This window comes from Charadrius vociferus, unplaced genomic scaffold, assembly GCF_000708025.1.
Source record: "Charadrius vociferus isolate BGI_N301 unplaced genomic scaffold, ASM70802v2 scaffold472, whole genome shotgun sequence".
Taxonomy (NCBI): Eukaryota; Metazoa; Chordata; class Aves; order Charadriiformes; family Charadriidae; genus Charadrius; species Charadrius vociferus.
Window position 1 is genome coordinate 81,273 of NW_009647735.1, and position 21,502 is coordinate 102,774.

A 21,502-nucleotide genomic window follows, 5' to 3' on the forward strand; every position below is an offset into this window, starting at 1 on the left:
GCCGCCCGCCCGCCCCCGCGCCGCCCGCCGCGCTCTTCCTCCTTCTCTGCGCTCTGCTCGCCCCACGCCAGGACCAGCCTCCTCGCTCCTCCTCCTGCTCCAGCCCTGCTACAGGGGGAAGCCTGCGGCCATGCGGGGCTGAGCATGGCAGGGTGCGGGCAGCAGCAGTCCTGCAGCCAGGGCTCTGCCTCCACCCCGCTCCCCGCTGCCCATCTTCCTCGGGGGTGAGGGGCAATGGAAGGGGGAGAGCCCCATCCCTCAGACAAGACCCCGGGAGAGGGGACTGCCAGCGGTGTGGCACAGCAGCAAGCCCCTGAAATGTGTTTGGGGTGGTGGGCACATGGGCAGTGTGTGGGCAGTGACTGAGCTGCCCACTCCTGGGGACCTTGCTGCCTGCGCCGGGGCTGAGCTCTGCTGTTCGCTGTCAGCCACACGGAGACAGAGATGCAGCGGGCATCAGGCAGCCAAGCGAGCTGAGCACCCACGATGCAATTCTTGTCACCCCATCTGTGGGTGCCATGCCTCCAAGCAGAAGGGAAGCAGGGTTCAGGGGCTCTCGGGAAAGGGTCAGGAAGGCAGGAGGCTTTTCCCAGCAGGATGAGGCTGCACACAGCACCAGGGTTCCCACAGCTCCCAAGTGCAGACCCAGAGGTTTTGCTCCTCGTGGCAAGCAGTGAGCAGGCCATGCACGTGCTGGCAGTCGCCTGGGCAAGTGGCTGGCTTGAGCCGCGCTAGGGCGATTAACACCAATTAATTACAGATGAGCAGCAGCCACCATCTGCTACCAGAGTACCTGGGAGCACCAGGGATGCTCTGGAGGGAGAGAGGAGAGGGGCTTCCTGCCAGAGGAAGAGGAGGAGGATGAAGTGCCATGCCAAGCCATGGTCCCATCTGTCTGCCACCCTTGGTATCATGAGCCGACCCTTGCAGCCATAAGCCCAACACAAAGGGACCAACCCCACCACTGTCTGCCCAAGCCTGCCAGCGTGGACATGCCAAAAGCCCCTGCTCAGGCTTCCTCCTGGGTTCCCGGCCTCAAGGGGAACTTGTGGCTGAGGCCACTGAGAAGTTGGGCAGCCTGCTTGATTTGGGCTGGCGGCTCCAGGCTGCACAGCAGCTGTTGCATCTCTCACCAGTGCTCAACATGGGGATGCACAGTGATGGTGGGTCTGCGCAGGGACTGTGGCTGGAGACCCCCATCCTGCTGGAGACCCCCATCCTGCCAGAGACCTGCTCCCACCAGCGCTGCTCCCTCCTGTTACTTAACATGGGGGCAATAATTCCTTGCAGTTGTGGAGGCGCCTGGCTTCGGATTAACGCCGTCTACGCCGATTAATCCAGATCAGAAGAGGAAGACCTGGAGCTCTGAGGGGCTTTGAGAAATCAAGCAGCGTTGGCTGCCGGCTTTTACATAAGGCTGCTGCGGTGCACAGTGCCAGAGGCTGTGCCGTGGGGTTGCCAGATGCACTGGCACTGGCATGCGGGGAGCGCTGCCAGCACCCGGGGACAGCTGTCTTTTGGAAGGCAATGTGGGTTCACCGGTGGCACCTTGCTGGGTGGCTCCAGCTCCACACGGGCTCCCTTTGGAGGGCAGACCCTGCAAGCGAGATCACTGAAGCAGAAGGACGCGGGAAGCCCTGTGGCTGTTCCTCAGGGAGGCAGGACACTGCAAGGCACTGTCCATCGGGAGCCAGGGATGAAGGCGGACCCCCATGCACTTCACCAGCTCCATGGCCACCAATGTCCTGCCCCGCTGGAAGTGGCTGGTTGAGCTGTGCTTCACACAGCGAGTGGACCTGGAGGGACATGTGGGATGAGGCAGATGAGAGGAGCCTTTGGCCATTTATTAAACAGGAAAAAGGAAGAAGCCCTCTCTCATTTCCCTGTTATTTTTAACACCACGCTGCATCCCCCAGCTTCCTTCCCCGGTGCTTGGTTCGGAGCATGGTGCGAGCGCGGGAAGGGATGTGGTCTGTCCGTCTCACCACTCTTTGGGGGGGGCAAATATCTGCTCCTGCACCTGGGCAAAGTCTCCTTGGCTGAATCCATGCAGTCAGGATTAAACTGAGCTGAAGCCACCCATAATGAAATCTGCTCTCCATCCTCGCCATGCTCTGCAGACCCTACAGCCATGCCCTTGTGGGACAGCACTGGTCTAAGGGGCCTTATTAAAAGCCTAATGAATAGCTGCAAACAGAGCTACAGATTAGGTGCTGGGGGCGGCCGCCCCACCGTCCCCCCCTAGCTGGGCAGCAGGCATGCAGGTAGGGCTGCCTCCTCCTCCTCCTCTTCCCTCCACCAGCAGGAAGGTCACAGTTCACGTGTCCCCCTGACCTTGGCAGAAATAGCACCCACTAATCTGCAAACTAAGCAGCTCTCCTGTGTGCAATTAAAGAAATCACAAGTCCCGTCCCCAGACAACGTGTGCTGACAGCTAAAGCCCTGAGCAGTGGGGCTGGCGCAGCTGGTGTGCTGTGGTGGCTTGTGGTGGCTCCCAGTGGCTCCCGGTGGCCCACAGGGCAAAGGCACAGGTGGGCTGTGTTTGAGAGGGGTTGGCACCCATGTGATAAAGGTCGTTGAGCTAATCCAGAGTGCTGGGAGGAGGCTGCTGGCAGCGCTGGGATGGAGGTACAGTGGTGACCAGGGACATCCTGACCTTGGTGCTCAGAACCAAGTGCATGCTCAAAGCAAAGGGTCTGGCCAAGCAGGCAAGGGATTGAGGGGTGTTAGAGGTGAGGAAGAGGAGTGGGACCTTGCTGGAACAGTTTGCAGGCTGCCCTGGGCTATCCTTGCGATCTGTGCCCTGTCCCTAGGGCCGACCCGGGGGCAGCATCCACACGAGCATCCTGCAGCCACCCCTGCGGGAGGGGGATCCTGCGCACCCGCTGCAGCTGAGGAAGGACGGTAGTGGGGAGCGCTTCTCTCCTGGCTGCTGTAAGGCAAATCCACTCTGCGCTTTCAACAGTTTTCTATTTGCAGCAGCAAACCTTGAATTAATGATGTGCTAATCGGGTCAGGCGAGGCCAGCCCGCGGTGTTATGAAACGACGTGGGGCTGAGCAGATCACCCAGTGGTGCCAGGGCATGGTGGCAGGTCCATGTCCCACCACTGAGGGGTGGCTGGCCCTTTGCTGCTGCTGCAGGGGGAGCAAAGCCTGGTGTGGGAGTTGCCATTGCAACCCTGAGCCTTGTGTGTGCCTTTGCCCCATCATCTTGTACATCAGTGTCCCTGTGGCAAGGGTGTCCCGTGTGCCCTGGACCACAGCAGGTCACCTCTAGGTGACCAGCCAGACAGGCACGTTGGCTATGCAAGAAGCTGCCTGCACTTCCCGTCCATCTGTTAGCCATCCAGCAAAGTGCGTAAGGGAGGGATAAAACCCCGCGAGTCCCTCCCTTCCCTCTGCCATCTCCCTCCACCCTCATGGCCAGGGCTGGCCCAGCTCCACTTGCCATAAGAGCAGTTATAGAGAGCCCCCGTGGGAATCTGCCCATGCCCCTGCCTTCACCCCTGCCCACCAGGAGCAGAACTTCCACCTCAATTACCATCACTTTGCTCCTAAGCCCTCTTTGCTGATCTCCGTAAGCTGCTTTCTCAGGGCTCCAGCAGCAGCCGTATTTATAGCCCACTCTTACTCATGAAGCGTCTCCCTAGTTAATAAACTAATAGGATTCTTCACGAAAGCACCTCTCCCATGGTACGCGCACACACACCCCACATCTCCAGCCAAAGCTGAGCGGGTGAGATCAGATGCCAGGGGAGGGACTGCCGGGGGGGTATAAGAAGCTGCAGGACTGGGAGCAGCCCATAGTGACTGGGTGGCAGTGGGACGTGCTGGGAGAGGAAGAGGAGAGCATCTGTCTGCCCGTCTACTCCCCAGGTGAGTGTTGCCTTCTCTGCTGTCTGGGCCCTGCCAGTGCTTTGGAGCTGTTTTGTAAAACACTCAGGGGCAAGGACGTTGGTGCCGTACTGTGGCTGGAAGGAGGGTGGTTTGGGGCTGAAAGGTGAAAAATGTGGCCAAAAGGATTTCAGCGTGGCTGAGCCAGAGGGCATGGGTGGAGGGGTGAGGTAGCAGAGTGGAAGAGCTTAGCCAAGCCAGGAGGGTTCTGAGTCCTCTCTCTGGGTCTTGGGAGATGCAGAGGAGGAACTCAGCTCTTCTCTCCTCCACTTTTCATCACCTCACCCCCAATTCCCGGGCTCTGGAGAGGGATGACCCCACGGCACCATTCTGCTCCTGCTCCCTTTTCACCTTCTCTTGCTGCTGCCCAAGAAACCCTGCAGGTGAGGATGCCCAAGCTTCACATCCCGCAGCACCTGAGGGCATCAAAGATCCTGTATTTGGGACTAATCCCTTGTTTTCCCATGTGGAAAATGATCATCTCCTCCCCTCATATCAATTTCTTCTTTTTCCCCAGCATCCCTTTGGTTGCATAAAGAGGCAACTCTGCCCACGTGCCCCAGGGGCTTAAAACCCTGCCTGGGCTTAAGCTCTGCTAATGTCAGAGCTGCCTAACTTTAAGAAGCTGAGCTCATCCTATCTAATCTCCCAGCGAATCAGCTGGTGATCAGTGCAATATTTACGGTTTAATTCTGGATGCCAGGCTTGAGCAAGCAAAACGCAGGCAGCACAGTCAGGCAGGGCTGGGCAGGGCTGCCAGCACTGCCCTCCCAGAGCTGGCTCTGGCGCTGCCAGCCAGGAATGGGGACGGAGGGGCCGTGGGTCGGGGCCATGTGCCCCAAGACCCCCCTGCTCACGGGGCGGTTAAGCTGCCCTCAAACTTTCTGCCTGTGGTTTCCTTGCTCTCCTGTGAGTGACGGATGGAACAAGCCTGTTCCTGCCATTGAGCCATGACAGCCAATTTCCTGCAGACAAGAAAAATTCATAAAACTGAAACTCCATAAGCCCTTCTGTTCATTTTCTTGTCTTTCCTGGCCTTGAACTCACTCCCTTGGGAGTCACCCCCGTGCTTCCTATTTTCTGAAGCCTGCCTGCTTGGGGCATCGCTCTCCCTTTTTCTCTTCCACCTCCTCTTCACCATGTTTTCGGCTGGGGACAAGGGGCTTGCTCGGCACAGCTGCCCTGCCGGCTCTCCAGCTGTTACTGTGTGCCTTCTGTGTGCCCTGAAGCTGGGCAGCTCCAGCTGAACCCAGAGCATCCGAGCTCTGCAAAGGCGAAAGGCCCAGCAGTGCCTTAGCCCGAGCGCTCTGCAGTTTGTCGGGAGGTGAACGATTTTGTCCCGGTGGCTGCCCCTTTCCCACCGCCTCACCCAGCATTTCCCCTCCATCTCTCCCCACAGATCCCCACCTCTGTGGCCGCTGACTTAAAATGGCAGAAGGAGCAAAGTAAGTGTCTTTTATTCCTTTTTTTTTTTTTTTTTAATTGGAAGGGAGGAGGGCACTGCAGGGCAGGAGCAGAGGGAGAAAGTGAGCCCCCCAGCTCCCCCAACCTGCTGCCCCCACAGGCTGGTACCTGAGCTCACTGTAGAGAGATGCCGCAAGCCATCATGGAGCCAACAAAGCATCTCTTTTCTTCTGCATGTTGGTGCCTTCTCACTTGCCCTTAAGACACAGACAGTTAATGCAACCCCTCCTCCATGGTCACACACTGAGCTCAGGAGCATGACATTCCCCAGGGCAGGTTTGGCTCTGAATTTGCAGGACACTGAATTCCCCAAGGCCAGGACAGCCTGTGCACGCTCTGGAGTAGCTCTTGGAGATGTACCATGCTTGCAGGAAAGCCCTCTCCCTCCTCACCCCAAGGAGACGAATGGCTGCCCCATCCCTCCCTACCCCAGGAATGGGCAGTGCTGCATCCAGCCTCATCCAGGGCACTCCCAACCTGTCTGTCTGTGTTTCCTCCACAGGGTGTTCAAGAAGACCAGCCCCAATGGCAAGGTAAGTCCATGCACACAGAGACAGGACTGTGTGGGTCAGCCCAAGGTGCAGGCTCTCCTGGGGCTCCTCTGGGGTGGCTCTGCCCACAGGACAGGATGCAGGCTGGGTTTCCTTTCTCTTCGGAATATGATTGATTCCTGCTATTCCTGCCATGATGCCACCGCAGGGCTCACTTTTCAAAACAGAAATTTAAAAAAAGAAATTCTATATGGACCCTTAAATGTGATGTATAGTCCAACGTGCTAACAGCAGGGTTAACGAGCCCCACAACACAACCCAGGGCTTAAAAATTTTGGCCAATTCAATGGTAAAGACTAACCTGTTGCCCCCTTGCCTTTGACCATGCGCTGCCTCCAGCTATCGATCTACCTGGGAAAGAGAGACTTTGTGGATCACGTGGAGTCGGTGGACTCTGTAGGTGAGTGGGGCTGTGCCTGCTATGGAGGGGGAAGCACAGGCAGCAAGCAGTCCGGGGAGAACCAGTCCCTGTGCTTGTGGCTGCTCACCTCTGCTTCCTGCCAGAGCAGGAGGAGCAAGGGCAGCTCTGGAGGTCCCGTTTTCCTGCAAATACCCTTACAGAAAAATGGTGGGGAAAGGGACAAAGTCCACTTGCCAAACAACCTGGTCACGCTGCTGGTGTTGATGCTGCAGGAGGCATCGCCCTCCCCCTGACCGGCAGCTCCCCTCAGCCACCTTCCCAGCTGATGCGCAGATTATTTGACTGTAAAAAGCGCTGTGTTTTTGCAACAATCTTCCCAGGTGGCTGAGCTCACTGGTCCGTCTTCTCTGCTTGTTTGCAGATGGCATCTGCCTGATCGACCCAGAGTACCTAAAGGACAGAAAAGGTATTCAGTCACAAAACCCCATGTTATAAGGGGAGGGGATGGAACCCAGTTCAAAGCTCACAAGCAACCTGGGACTGTAGTTAAGTTAAATCTGCAACGGGTCATCTACAGCTCATTGTACATCAGGGCAACAGCGGCTGACCTGGCAAGGAAAGCTCCCTCTTTCTTCTTGCCTTTTCTGCCTGTGGCGCTGGCTCTGAAGCTACCCATGCTTGCAGAAAGATGTGATGAAACTTGCTAACTTGGTGTTTGAGGTCTGGGTCCTGATAACAGTGTCATTTTTTGCCAAAAGAGTTATTAAAGTAGTTTTTCTTTCTTTCCTCTTTTCTCAACCCCTTTTCCGGCCCTTTCTCTCACCCTTCCCTTAACCCCACTCCTCTCTGTTTCCATTTGGCTTCAGTGTATGTGACGCTGACTTGTGCATTTCGCTACGGCCGAGATGACCTCGACGTTATTGGGTTGACCTTCAGGAAGGACCTCTATGTCCTGACCACCCAGATCTTCCCGCCAGTGCCAGACCAGGCACCGAAAACCCTCACTCCTTTGCAGGATAAGCTGATGAAGAAGCTTGGGGAGAATGCCTACCCCTTCACCTTTGAGGTAGGGGCTGCTCAGGCCTTCCCGATGGCACACCTCCATGGTACGCTCCAGGGCTCACCTCTGGGCATGCTCTTTATTTACTTTTTTCTCACTTTCCTTGTTCTGTCCAGATTGCCACCAACCTGCCCTGCTCAGTCACCCTCCAGCCGGGACCAGACGATGTGGGAAAGGTGAGCTGCTGTCCCCAACCTGTGTCCCCTGGACCTGTTCTCCCTGGCAGGGGGTTAAGTTGTAGGATGCCAAAAACGAGAGCTGCTTCTTTTTTGTGGGGATGTGGCCCATGGGGTGAGGGTTGGGGAGGAAGGAGGGCTGGAGGATCCGGACCAGGATCTCCGGGGACACAGTGGAGGAAGGAGGGGAATGAACCTAAACCTCAGGCAGCTCTGAGCCTCTCCTGCTTAGTGACCATATATATCCCCCCAGGCCTGTGGCGTGGACTTCGAGGTCAAAGGATTTTGTGCTGAAAATCTGGAGGAGAAAATTCACAAAAGGTATTTGTAGCAGATCCCTTTCCTGCCCCATGGCCCTAAAATTAAACTACTGGATGGTTTTCGGGTGGCCAGCTTAGGGGTCGGGCCGAGGACCTGCTGTCAGCCTGTGCCCTACTTGGATCAGGTACTTTGCCCAAAGGATGGTCAGTGGTTCCCATGTCAGCACCCACCACATCCTAAGACCAGGCTGCAGCTTGCATCCTTTGGCTAGAGACACTGTGACGTCCCCAAAGAACAGCCGACGTGTCCCCCTTGAAAGCTGTGTCAACACATCCCTGCTGGGGGGACTGGGGGTGACCGGTTCTCATCCCCCAGGAACTCAGTGCGCCTCATCATCCGCAAGATTCAGTTTGCACCCCTGAAGACAGGACCAGCCCCGAAGTCGGAGACCACCCGTCAGTTCATGATGTCTGACAAGCCCCTGCACCTCGAAGCCTCCCTGGATAAGGAGGTCAGTACAGAGGCTGTCCCCTGGCTCGTGCCACCACTTGTGTCCCCAGAGATGGGGACTGGGATGCCCAGTTGTTTAACTGAGCCTCTTCCCACCGCAGATCTACTACCATGGAGACCCCATCAATGTGACCGTCAACATCAACAACACCACCAACAAGATTGTGAAAAAAATTAAGATTTCTGGTGAGAGTGGGCAGGAGGGGCACATCACGGTGCCTCCCCATCAGACATGGGGACTGCATGCCTGTGGCTCTGCCACATCACCAACGCTGCACCCTCTTGTCTCTCCTCAGTTGATCAGATCACAGATGTGGTCCTCTATTCACTGGATAAATACACAAAGACTGTGTGCACCGAGGAGATAAAGTGAGTAAAAAAGGGGTTGGGGGTGGCGCGGCATCTCGGCCAGAGGGAGGAAGACAGAGGAGGAGGAGGGGAGAGTGATGGGGAGAGGGGGTGGGGAAGACAGTTTTACACCAGGCAGTAAAAACATCAGGGTTAGAAGAGCAGATAGAGAGGAAGCAGAGGAGAGGGAAGGCTGTGGACAATGTGCCCCCCCAGCACAAGCTGGTGTCGACTGGGGATGTCCCTGGGGGAAGGTGCACAGCTGCCCCCGGCTGCTTCCTCTCCTCGCTTTGCATCTCTGAGGCCAGCCGCAGCCTCTGTGCCCCTGAGAAAGAGGAGGGCTGCAGCAAAGGCGGAGGGTAGAAAAAAGAAGTGGTTGTATAAGGGAACAAAAGGAGGAAACAGAACCAGACAGCTGCACAAGGCGGGCAGGGCATGGGGGTCTGGCTCTGCCCAGGTGCCTGGTGCAATGCTGAGCACCCACCAGACTGGTGCTGGCTCTGAACTCTCCTCTCTCACGCCCTCCAGCGAGAACGTGGCGGCCAACTCCACTTTCTCCAAAACATACTCCGTCACCCCCACGCTCTCAGCCAACCGTGAGAAGCGAGGCCTCGCTCTCGATGGCAAGCTCAAGCACGAGGACACCAACCTGGCTTCCACCACCATGTAAGAGCTGGGCGGGCTCCCACTGCTCCCTGCCACAGCTGGACCCATGCCTTCACCCCATTCCGACAGCTTCCCACTGTTCAGGATGGGCTCCCACCAAGGGTCCCTAACACCTCCTGTGCTTGAGCCCACCCCATCCAGCTGGAAAATGTAGGCATTTTGTCACATAGCCACAGGCCCACCTCTCCATCTTGTAGGAGAGATGTAGCCTCCCATTCACAACCATCATCCAAAGCCCCTGTATCCCTCTGCAGAGCTGCATCGGGTCTTGTCTTGGCAGTAAATTCCAACTCAGGCAGCTCAAGTGGCCTCCAGAAGCTGCTCTGTGGCTTCAGCCAAGTAACCTGCCTTCCCCTCTCTTTTACTGCCACATTGTGTTGTCCTCTCCTGTTAAATCCCAGTGCACCCCACATGAAATGGGGCACAGAGAGAGCCCCAGGAGCTGCCGTGGGGGGAGCAGACAGGGTCTGCGAGTGTCACTGCCTGCCTCATCACTCTGCTCTGACTTTATCCTAGCCTGAGACCCGGCATGGACAAGGAGGTGCTGGGCATCCTGGTGTCCTACAAAGTGAAGGTCAACCTGGTGGTGTCTCGAGGAGGGTGAGGCTCTGTGGGCGCGGGGGTATGGACTGTCCCCTTGGGCCGTGCTGTGGGATCTTGTACCACCGGGCAAATGTCAAAGGGACTCATGCCATGGGCCCCCTCATTCCTGCCCTGCTCTCCCGTGCCGTGAGGCAGCCAGGCACTGGGCTGCTCTCTTGACTCCCATCCCTCCAGCCCCACCACCACTGCCCTTCACCCCTATTATATATCATCTTCTACTTTATTATAAAGCAAAGTCTAACACCTCCCCTTCTCTACCTTGGCTGATTTCTGTCCCCTCTCTCCTGCTGCCACAGCATCCTGGGGGATCTCACTTCCAGGTAAGGGGGGAGCTGCCTGCAGGGCTGAGCACGGTGAGGTGCTGGGCAGGTTTATTGAAAGAAGTGCTTTTCCTTCCAGTGACGTTGGTGTCGAGCTGCCTGTCATCCTGATGCACCCAAAGCCTGCGGACAGTAAGTAATGCCAGGGATGCTGCTGAAACACAGGGTAGGAAGAGGCAGTCCCCATTCAGACGGGAACTGGTAAAAGCAATGCTGATGCAGTCACCTCTGCTCCAGCATGGCTGGCTGTGGGACGGGCAGAGCTGTGTGGCAGCCACCCTTTGTCTGGGACCAGCCGTGGGAGCAGCTCTCCTTGCCACAGCACCCTGGCTGCCACCCATATCAACGTCTCTCTTTCTAGAAAAACACTTGAGTATTAAGAAGAAATGTTAGTTGAAATGTCCTTTCTGTATTAACCTGCATGTGTATCTCTCTTCCAATCCTTCCCTCCCTGTGATTTGCTTATCAATGGACAACAGATAAGCCAAGGTAACGAGATGTTTCCTTATACCTCAAGCCAGTCTTTCCTCTAACACAAACTATACAGATCCATCACAGATGGATGTGATGCCCCATTCCATATTGAGGTTATGTCCTTGGATTAAATCATCCAGGCCTCAAAGTCCTGAGCACCTATGTCACAGCAGACAGCATGACACCCTCCGTGGTGGCACAGGCAGCAGGAGCACTGTCACGGGCTGGGAGGATTCAAATGCTGGGCGTGGCACATGTTCTCCAAATTTCCAGGGCTTATTTTACAAACCCCCTTGCTGCAAACAGTCACAAGTGCCACCACTGGACATAACATCCCCTATGGCTTTGGTCCCCATCCGCTGCACGCTGCGGTCCCTCAGCTGCTGGAAGCAGTGCTGGTCACAGCCCCGTGCCCCCGCATGCTCCCCCATGGCCTCTTCTCCTCCCATGACATGAGCTTATTCCAGCTGAAGCCACAGCTGGGGTTGCTTCCCTCTGGGAAGCTGCAGCGTGCCAAACCCATTCCTGGCAGCTGTGCCTGGCAGCCACGGCCGCCAACCAGCCCCGCAGCCGGCCCTGGCTTGCAAAGGCCCAAAAGGCTGTTTCTGTGTCTGGTTACACCCTGCAATGGGACACGAGCACTGGGATTTGGAGCCTGGAAACTCAGGCTGCAACTGCAGAGCTTTCACACCAAAGCCTATCAGTTTCCTAGCTCAGCGAGCATATTTAAACTTCCAGAGGAGGAAACGTCTTGGCCTGTCCCCACCATCACTCCCTGTAGATTTTGCCAAGTCATTTCACATTCACAGGCTTTTGGAATCGGTTTTGCTGACTCTTTTTTTCCATTTTCTTCCCCCACTTTTCATTTTGTGGCTCTCCCTTGATGTCATCTGCTGCTTGCCTTTTGCAAGGAGGTAACTAATCTCTTTGTCTCCACTTTAATTTCTTTTCCTTCCTTTTTTTCCCTTAACAATGCAAAATATTGTCCTAAACAACACCAAAAGTTGCAGTTGCTCTCACCCAGCTCCTCCAGTCACATATGCTCGCAGCTGAGTCAGTGATCTGTCCTGGATTTATGTGCTCGGGTTAGGCCACGGCTCACTGTTCCCTGAAGTGTGTGGGGTGACAGTGCCAGGGCGAGCACCAGCAGGATTTGTGCACCATCCCCTACTAGGAGCAGGGTTTGGGTGTTAGGAGGGATCTCGCCCTCTTCGCTGAGATGCATGTCGGGCAGCCAGACCATGGCCTCACCACACTCTGCTCTCCCTTCCAGCGAGGAGGACATTGTCATTGAGGAATTCGCTCGCCAAAAACTCAAGGGGGAAAAAGACGATGAAGATGAGAAGGAGGAGGCTGACAAAGAGGAAAGCTAACCTGCTGCCTGCTTGCACGGACAGCCACCGGTCCTGCACGCCCCAGTTTGGGACGTAGACACCCGTAGCAAGTTCCCCACCACAGGACATGTGGTGCAGACACCTCAGCCCTCTATGTGCGGTGCGATGTGTTCCCCTAGGTACAGCCTCCTCCCCTGGGCTCCTCGCACCGACTCCAAGCTCTGGTTGCGGTGGTGGGAGCCACTGCATCTCCTCCCGGTACCGCCACATTGGAAAGCCTGACTGCGTGCAGGACGGTGCTCCCACCTCCTTGCACCCATGGCTGCCAGCGAGGGGACAGGGAGGGTGCAGGGCAGCCCGGCCGAGCGCCATCACCAGCGTGTTTGTTGTTTGCCTGCGTTATGCAATACTCTGTGACACCTTTATAAATAACCCTGCCCCAGTGGCCCGGTGCAGGCTCCGTGTCGTGGTGCTGGGGCGCGGGGACCTCCCTGGGGCCGTGGGAGAGCTCGAAGCGGGCAGTCGGTGCCTCAGGCTGTTGCGGGCCTCGGCGGGAGGGCGAGGCACCGGAGAAGTCGGCGGCGGCCGCTCCCGGCCGGGCCCCGCAGCTTCAGGCCGGGCCCCCCGCTGCAGGCCCCCAGCGCCGGCCGCGGCCCCAGAGGCCGGCCCGGCGCCATGGCAACCTCCGGCCCCGGGGGTGGTGCGGAGTGATGCGTCGGTGACGCCAGCGGAAGTGACGCGCGGCGGGCGGGGCGGCGGCGGCGAGCGGGGGGAGCAGGCCGCGGGGGGCCTCAGGGGCCTGGCGCCGCGGGGGAGGGGGATGAGGAGCCGCCGCGGGCCTGACGCTGCGGGCGGGCGGTGAGGAGCCGTTAAGGGCCTTTCTCTGCCCGGGGGAGAGGCGGTAACGAGTCGGCCGGGGCTCCCGCCCGAGGGAGGGGCGGTCCCGCTGTGGTTTGGCCTTATCCCTCCGCCGGCCTGGCGAGCGCCCGGTCCCCGTTTCCACCGCCTGGCTACACGCCTGCCGGGGCTGGGCCGGGCCGGCTGGGCCTTGCTGGCGGCTGGGAGAAATGCGGTGGCTCTCAGGGCGGGCGGTGCTTCGCCCTGTGTGTTGTGTCTCTGGTTGTGTCAGCACCGAGTGTGTGGTGTGTACCGGAGAGAGAAAATGAATGGCAAAGCAGTGTTGTGTGTATAGCGTGGCCGTTACCTCCCTTACGTCTTCATTTTTTTTGTGTGTTTTACCTGGAAGTTGCCTCCCTTTTACACCCCTTTCCTCATAACATATGGATAAGTGGTACCTTTTTCTTGAAATTGTGGTATTTGATGTATTATTCTCTTTAGACCTGTTACTGCTTACCTCCTCCTGGGTCCCAGAACTGTAGATCTTGGAGGAATTTCTAGAAGTTGTCTAATTCCGCTGCATTACCGAGGTGGGATTGACTGCTGCTGACAGACATTTGTCTAACATGTTTTTAACCCTCTCCAGTGTTCACAATTTCAAAAGCTTTCTATGCAGTTTATTCCTTTTCCCTCTTCTCTTCATTCTGTGTCCTTTGAATTTTTCTTGGCTTCCTCCAGCTTCCTGAGAGAGAGTCAGAGATCTTATCTTTGGGTCTCATTTCTTGTCAGTTCTGCACTTTGTCTTTTGATAATATTTGGAGACATAAATTTAAAGTTTTTAAGTAAGCCATCAAAGTTTACTCTGTATCTAAAATCTTGTTATGAAGAAAGAACATGTCTTGAGTGTGGCTTTTCTATCCAGCCAAAGGCAGCTGAACAGTGGCCAGGCCAGCACCATGTCTTGTTTTGATGTTTGTGTCTAGAAGTCCAAGACTTGGTGATTACATAAGTAGCAAAATGTGAGTAACAAAGCAGATTTATTACTTGCTTAAAGCAAACAAATAATTCTTTGTCACATGCATCACAATGTACCTAATTTGAGGACCAAGTTTTCATTATGATGAATTTTTTACCTATGTAGATTGATTGGCTTAACATACTTCTATAATTTTGTGAATGGATTTCTTAACTGGTTATTTTGCAGGAGTGTGTTGCTGCGAAATATCCTTAGGTCGGCAAGTTCATTCAGATCAGCGCTACCAGCATAACCCAAAGCAGTGGTTATTTTTTTTTCCACTGCTGCTTGAAAGTAATTTTTCTCTTTTTTTTTTTTTTTTTGTAGTTGGAAAGACCTCTCTGATCACCAGGTTTATGTATGACAGTTTTGACAATACTTACCAGGTATGTGGTAGTTCTGTTGGTTTTGTTGTTTTTCTTTTTTTTTTTTAATATATATATATATATCAGTAAAACAATTCCCTGCTATTAAAATGTGTGCCTGTGAGAACTGTTAGGAGCAAGCACGTTTCACCATGAGATGTCACTTCAATATCATATGTAAGGTTGTCATGTGCCTTGATATGGAGACGAGACTTCTCGATCGAGCCTAAGCATCTAGTGTGATGTTAGGGATTACAGTGTGCAAAAAAGAAACAAGGTTTAGATCCTGTCTGGATGTGTGAGAAACCTTGAGGAAAACAGGGACAAATGTTGGTTTATGGGGTTGGCTAATAGAGAAGACAATGGTCAGGATGCCTGACGATGGATATGGAAGTCTCAGAAAACAGGGAAAGAATAAGATACAAACATGCTTATGATGGTTCTTGATCTCTAGCATCTGAGTCCAGAGTGCGTAGATCAATCTGCAGAAAGTCACCATGGTATATTCTCTCTCTATTTTTTTTAATTATTGCTTTTTTTTTTTTTTTAACTGAAAGACTATAGATAGAAATTGCCAGGGAGATCTTAGCAGGGAAAGAGCAGGGTAGGGATAAAGAGGCTGCAGATGAAGAGCTGAAGATGTGTAAGAGGCCTGAAGGTTTCATGAAGAGTTATTTGCATCAAAAGCACTTAGCGGTATTTCAAGGGAATACCAAATATCTTTAAGGAAGATGATACAAGGGTGTTACCTTTTAATTCAGGCCAGAAAGAGTTAATGGTTTAGGTTGGGGTAATTTTAAGCTGGAAAAGGAAGATAAGATTGTTTTCTTGAGGACAAGTCATTCACTGGAACTGGATCTTCTTGTGCTATCTGTGTTTCTTTTCCTGATTTTTGTAAGGTGCTCTTGTAGATTTGTCTGCTTATTGTAGTTGTTATAAACCCTGTCCTGGCTGCAGAAAATAGGACTCCCAGAAACAAGTGCTAACTACAGAAATTGACTGTTGTTGTCTCTTCTAATGTTAAATGGTTCACATTCTGATGGAGACCTTCCAGAACATGTTAAGCTGCCTGTGTTTAAGACTGGAGGTAATCTGTCTAAAACGCTCAAATCTGTTACATCAGTAGCCTGTCTCCTGTTTCCCAGGGTTATGATGGCCTAGGACATCTGCTTGATTTAAGTGCCTGGGAGTGCATCTAACTTGGTAAATTACTTTAAGTGTCTTTGTACTGGAATTGCTGTATAACAATGGAAACGTGAATGGAAGGAGACTTACAGAAAGAACTGCCTGGGAGATGAAGCTTCTGAATGTCACTGGAAAGGAAGCACGTTCTGAAATGGAAAGCCCTGAATAAACATTGCTTTTTAGCTTTCAGCGCAGTTACCCACAATTTATATATGTAATTTGCTCCACCTTTTGGTTATTTTAAGAAGATAGTTCTTTCCAGACTGAATTGCAGTAGAGCAGAAAGAGATGCCAGTTTAGATATGATCTGCGTTAAGATGCATGAATGTATGAGGCTAAAATCCAGGCTCTGAGGTTCTTGTGCAGTTGAGAAGTGTTGGAAGAATGATGTGAAATTAAGATGGTGCAGAGATCCAGATTGCTATGTTTTTATCAACTATATTGAAGGCAAATGACTTCAACAGCTTAATTATAAGTTTGTGAACATTTCTGAGAGTTTGTATAGAAAGATCTGATTTGCAGATGCTGTAAGGCAAGTTGCAGTTACTAACGTTTTTCTTCTTTTCAGGCGACCATTGGAATTGATTTCCTGTCAAAAACAATGTATCTTGAAGATCGCACGGTAAGTGAGGCATCTGTGTGATAGCATGGCAACTGCAGTCAGGGGAGCAGCAGTTGATGTGTGTGCTGTTTCGCCTGGCCGTTCCTCCAATGGCTGCTGAAATCCCACAGCAACCTTCAGCCATTGTTGAATCAAATCGCTGACCCACACTCCTGTTTCTCATACTTGTTATTATCTCATAACTCTAGAATGAAGTCAAAATCTTTTTTGCAAAATTTGGGCAAGCTAATGACTACATCCCAGGAAATAGGCTGTCTGCTATGGGCTGTCTCCCTTAGGTGTAGTTTGCTCCCAGAATTTGCAGCTCTGCCCCTGGGATTGTCAGTATAAATGGGTCTGAGCAGACCCTAGGCAGTTCCAAGTCTTGAGATCATTAGAGATTACCAGTGGTGGCATAGTTCCTCCTTGTAGAAAGTCTCCTTTTGTAACACAGTTCTCGCTTAGTGTTAATGAAGTAATTTTGGATTTAGCTTACATGAGATTCCTTTTTGCATAAAGAGATCCCTCACATTCCTTTCCTGTCTTTCAGTATTTGTCTTTTCATTAGTTCATGGTTTTCTAGTACTTGCCTTTTTGCTAGTTTTACTACTGGCTGAGAAGTATGAAACTGTTGGGGGAGGAAGGGGCCAATGGTGCAATGAAAGTCCTTTGTGTTGCTTTGGGTCTGTTGCTTCTGAAGAAGTCTCAGCCCAGTGTGTGTGGTGAGTTTCCTGAGTGCTTCTCTGCCATCTTACCAATTAAGTATTTGCTATTAGAAAAGATCTCGCTTAATCTTTCTTTGGGAGAAACAACTTGAATAACATTCTTCAATGGTAGTGGCAGCAGAAGAAAAAGATCTTGGGAATGCTGCTTGACACCTGTGAAGGCAAGTTGGAATGCCTGTGTGCCGTTTTCAGCAGTGTAGTCTTGATTTCTTGTGGTTGTGTAGGTCAGGATGTCATTCACCCGCTAGCCTGCTATCCAGAAAATACCATTTTCTTTCCAATGTTGGATATACTGTTTGATTTACTGATCACATAAGTGGTCCACAGAGCCCATAAAGCCTGTTTAAATAACAGAGAGGTGTTGACTGTAGGTAAGAGAAGGGAGAAATACAAGCACACAGGCTAGAAAAATTCAGACTTTGAAATAACTTCTCAGATGTGGCTAATACTGTGTTTTGCAATAAGCTTGGACTGTTGGGCTTGAAATGAAGAATGCTAAGCCTCTAACTGTGGCATATGCTTTGGCATATTTGATATGTCCTTATGTCAAATAATGTATCTTGAAATTATACCTGTGCCAGATCACTTAGCTCTAAATGTGGCCTGGGTAGCATCTACTAGCCAGCAGAAGGGACAAATATATGTGGAGTTGAGTTCTTCAAAACCATCTCCTGTAGCCTCCCACAGAAGGAAGCTGTAAGCGTGCCATTTCCAGGACATTGTCAGTGCATTGGGAGCTGTGGCACTAAGTGAACGGGGGCCACAAGGAGCCCCATCCTCATTCCTGACTGTCAGGCTGCCAGTTCCATGTTACAGCTACAACCTCTTTCTTGAAAGACTGAGTAGTAGTTCCTTTTCTGAGTCTTGATATCTTCCCAGACTTGTTGGATTTAAGCAGAAGATAAGCCAGTCTAGAGGGTGTTTGCTGTCCTGGCTTGTACCTCACTACTGTGTTTCAGTACTTGACATCAGGCTTTCCAGTGGATTCATCAGTAGTGGGGTGATGTAGTCCTTCTGTTTAGCAGTGACTGCATCTAGCTTGCCGTAGGCTGCAGTTTGCTTATGTGGCTGTTATAGCCAGAGTCCTGACATGGCAGGATGCACTGAGGTGTGTATGCGTAAGTCCCTCATTAGCAAGTGGTGTGAGAAGGTATTTTTTTAGGGATATCTTCATTTTATGATTACATGGAAGATCATGATCATATGTGTGAGTTATTAATGGGTCTAAGGAGGGAGGGAGGTTTCTCAGACATGCTAGGCTGAGGTTATTGCGAGAATGCAGTTAGAAGTGCCATTGGCTCTTTTCACATTTCTGTTCCATTTTAACTTTCCTTTTGTTGCATTATTTTTGCCTTGCATTTTTTTTCTTTTTATTTCACTTGAGTTTTGGTTTTGTTTTCCATTTTCCTGCTCTTCCCCTTCCCCCTTCCCCTACACTTTTCCATTTCCCAGATCAGGCTGCAGCTGTGGGATACAGCCGGCCAGGAGAGGTTCCGCAGCCTCATTCCCAGCTACATCCGTGACTCTGCTGTGACTGTCATTGTCTTTGACATTACAAGTAGGTATTGAGCTGGAGTGTCTGCAGGGACCTTGCTTTTAACATGTACCTTTTATGCATTGGAAGTGGTGGCGGTGGTATCTGAAAGAAGCTAAGGTAGGCCGTTGGCCCCAGGACTGTAGGTGTTTCATGGGCTGATGGGAAGTAGCTGAGAGTCTTCTCCCACAACCAGGGGTAACTCCATCCCATAATACAGACATTGAGCAATTATTTAACCCTGGTCTGCTCAAAGCTCAAATGATGGAAGTGATACGCAGAGGATTGGCGGGTAGGTGAATAGGGATTGTGAATTCATGTGTGTCTGCTGATTGGTATGAAAGGTGATTGGTAGCCCTTGGAGAGGTTTATACTTTTCCTGGTTTGGAGGTATTTTGGTTTTTTTTAAACCTCAAAGTGAGGGTTTTTTTTTCCTCTGTGGGTAACTGGAGAGATAATACAACTAAAAACTTCAGATACCAAAGGGGTGGAGTACTGACAGAGTAGGTAAAACAGTAAACCACCCATTTAAATGAATCCTAGTAAGGTGCTACATAGCTTTTAAGACTGCCATTTCACTGAAGAAGAGAGGTGGTGATTTGTATGAGTAACCAGAGAGCTTTTGAAAGAGAAGAGATGTAACTACCATAATTTTTAAAGAATAAACAAGCTTAGAGGGAAATTCTCTATAACTTTTGGCTTGAATGTTTTTGTATAAGGTATGAAGACAGGAATACAGTAAGTCCTTGTTATTGATTCCACCTGATCTGGCTTTTTCAGTTAAGCTATAGGATCAGCATAAATATCTAGACAGGATGTATACCAGTGAGCCAACACCATTTGAACAAAGTCTGAGAATGTAGCCCGGGTGAAAAACCTTTGGCCCACCTTTATTCTGTCACTAAATTATAGTGAGGCTTTATGGACCAGGGTGGTTTTTTTCAGTTAACAGAAGTGCTTAACAAATAATAAACTTCTGTTATGATTGATCTTGTATATCAAGGGCAAATAGTAACATGGCCTTTCTCCCAATCCTGTAGCTTAAGTACTTGATTCTGGGAGGATTTCTGGTATGGTACAAACTAATGTAAAACTGAAGTGATCTGTTTGAGGAGCGCTGAGATCTGCACATGATGACTTACACTGGGAACTCATCTAGGTGAGGCAGTGTGGCAGGCTGCGTACGTTGGCATCTTTTCTCCACACTGTTGTTGGTAGAGGATGCTGTTTATCCAGGCAGGTGGAAAAATCTTTCCAGTCTAGGCTGTTCTTAACAGCTTCCAGACATGTCCAAAATAATTAAGTGGTAGCAGATCTCATCATACTTTGGTAATGGTCTGATCTTTTCAGATCATTTCATTTTTTTTCTTGTTACTGTTCTTTGTTCTGTTCGTAGTGATTGAGAGACTTTTAGTTTTCTTGCGTTATTGAAGGAACATTCTCATGTAAATCACCACCTTGGTAAAACTTCTGGGTGAATAGCCTGGTGTAGCAGCAATGTCTTGCGGAGTATGCGGAAGCTTGTTGTGAAGGGCAAGAGCCCAAAGCCGTCATTATCAGTCTGATCTGCCAGCGTGGGTACAGTATTGTCCAGGTGTTTGGAGTTTGTCACCTTGAGTTTTCTGGAGTAGTGAGGAGTCCTGACTTTTGCTACTGTAATCAAGGCTGCCTTCAAAATGAAGCATAAGCTAATTGCTTTAACTGTAAGACCTAATCTTCTTTAAGCCCCAGGGCATGGGATCTACATACCCTGATGTAGATACAATGTTGTTTTGAATCTGCTTGTAGCAAGACATTCTGCAGACATGTGCTCTGTCCAGCTTCTACTTATCTCCTAAACAAGCCAATTACTGGTCTTTTGAAACTGCTTTCTCCCTTGTAGCCAGTCTCCTGCAGGCTGCCTTATTAACTGCTGTTCTGTGCATAAACAGCTGCTCTCCCTCCTTGCTGAACAAGTGGCTTTGTGAGCACATCTAACCGATTCACGTAATTAAGCTGGGAACCAGTACCTGCCCTCCTATGAAACTCGTGCCTGTTGAGAATGCCAACACCAGTCTTGTTTTCTGGCAGCGTAGTGCTAGTTGTACAGCTAGCCGTGTGAGGTAATGATTTGGAAGGAAATGCTATCACTCCCAATTGTGAAAAGCATTTATTTAGCACTTGCTGTGGTAGTTGGGCATGTTTTGACCATTCAAATAGGCAATTTGACTGTTTCAAATACGCAGGTGCCAGACTTTAGAGCTAACAGATATAATAGGTCAGTTTGTGTTTGGGAATAGTTCTGGAGATCAATCTGTGCCTCTCATACCATTTGTGATTGTTTCTGACTCCTGTGCTTATCGGCAAGGGAGAACCCGATGCCCTTTGTGTCACATGAAGCCTACAGTGTGTAGCATTTGCTTTTGTTTCTGCTGGAACTTATGTTATTGATTGCCTTAATCTTGCATGAAAATCCACGTTGCCATCTTCTGGATGCTTGATGCTGGAGAATGGATGCTGTTTCACTATGGGGTGTCTAGGCTGAGGGAATTGCATGTCTGTCATGTGGGAAGTGCCCAAAAAGCTTTGATCTGAGATGCTTTAGGCTAGGAGCCCTGTGGAGACCCCATATATAATCCTGGGTAAATCAGGAAGACCAGCTCTGTATTACTTGTTAGCTGCCGCTATCAGCAATCAGGTAGTAGCCATAACCTAGAGCTCTTTGGGAGTACCAGAATCTCTAGGCAAGCACATTATCTACAAAGTCAGAAACGCCAACTTCTATGGTGTTTGGAAATTGGGGCAAGATTACAAGGTCGGCGTCAGTGTCTCAGACTGAGCTGCATACAGTTAATTCTAGAAATGGCCTTTTCTCTAAAGGACAGTTTCCTCCTTTCTTTTCTCTCTTGCTCTCTCTCTCTCTCTCTCTCTCTCTCTTTCTCTCTGCTCTTCCTGGCCTGGTACCAGCAGGTTCGGCTGCAGCTTTGGGACACAGCAGGCCAGGAGCGGTTCCGCAGTCTCATTCCCAGCTACATCCGTGACTCCACTATTGCTGTGGTAGTCTATGACATTACAAGTGAGTGATGCTTTGATGTCTCATTATTTGAAATACTCCATGTAAGCAGAACTAAAATGTTAAAACCAAAAGTTCCGCAAAAAGACGATTAACATTAGAAATGTTTTTTTCTCCCACCATGTTTTTCTGTCTGAGCGGAAAACAATTTATGGGTAATATATA

The 21,502-nt window shown here is 51.2% G+C and overlaps 2 protein-coding genes across 3 annotated transcripts in view; both read left to right on the forward strand.

Annotated features, from left to right (window-relative positions):
- Positions 1 to 5,323: 5,323 nt before the first annotated feature.
- Positions 5,324 to 12,062, forward strand: ARR3 (arrestin 3, retinal (X-arrestin)). The gene is made up of 16 exons (XM_009881668.1): positions 5,324 to 5,340; positions 5,862 to 5,892; positions 6,250 to 6,310; positions 6,693 to 6,737; positions 7,138 to 7,337; positions 7,448 to 7,507; positions 7,761 to 7,828; positions 8,144 to 8,279; positions 8,380 to 8,464; positions 8,575 to 8,647; positions 9,155 to 9,292; positions 9,809 to 9,892; positions 10,192 to 10,215; positions 10,295 to 10,351; positions 11,279 to 11,287; positions 11,963 to 12,062. Exons 1-16 carry the CDS (start codon positions 5,324 to 5,326, stop codon positions 12,060 to 12,062), a joined length of 1,188 nt encoding a protein of 395 aa, XP_009879970.1.
- A 2,145-nt stretch (positions 12,063 to 14,207) lies between these two features.
- The window catches only part of RAB41 (RAB41, member RAS oncogene family), a 13,765-nt gene continuing 6,470 nt past the window's right edge, over positions 14,208 to 21,502 (forward strand). For both annotated transcript variants that reach the window (XM_009881670.1, XM_009881669.1), the window contains exons 1-3: positions 14,208 to 14,261; positions 15,994 to 16,047; positions 21,235 to 21,340. In XM_009881670.1, coding sequence (XP_009879972.1) covers positions 14,232 to 14,261; positions 15,994 to 16,047; positions 21,235 to 21,340 — 190 coding nt within the window. In that variant the 5' untranslated portion in view covers positions 14,208 to 14,231. The remainder of the gene's footprint in view (positions 14,262 to 15,993; positions 16,048 to 21,234; positions 21,341 to 21,502) is intronic.

What these genes read in the sequence shown, in the direction of transcription:
- ARR3 (XM_009881668.1), top strand. An exon ending in GAAAAAAATTAAGATTTCTG is followed by an intron (nt 8,465 to 8,574) that starts GTGAGAGTGGGC and finishes GTCTCTCCTCAG; the next exon opens with TTGATCAGATCACAGATGTG. An exon ending in CTGGGGGATCTCACTTCCAG is followed by an intron (nt 10,216 to 10,294) that starts GTAAGGGGGGAG and finishes TTTTCCTTCCAG; the next exon opens with TGACGTTGGTGTCGAGCTGC.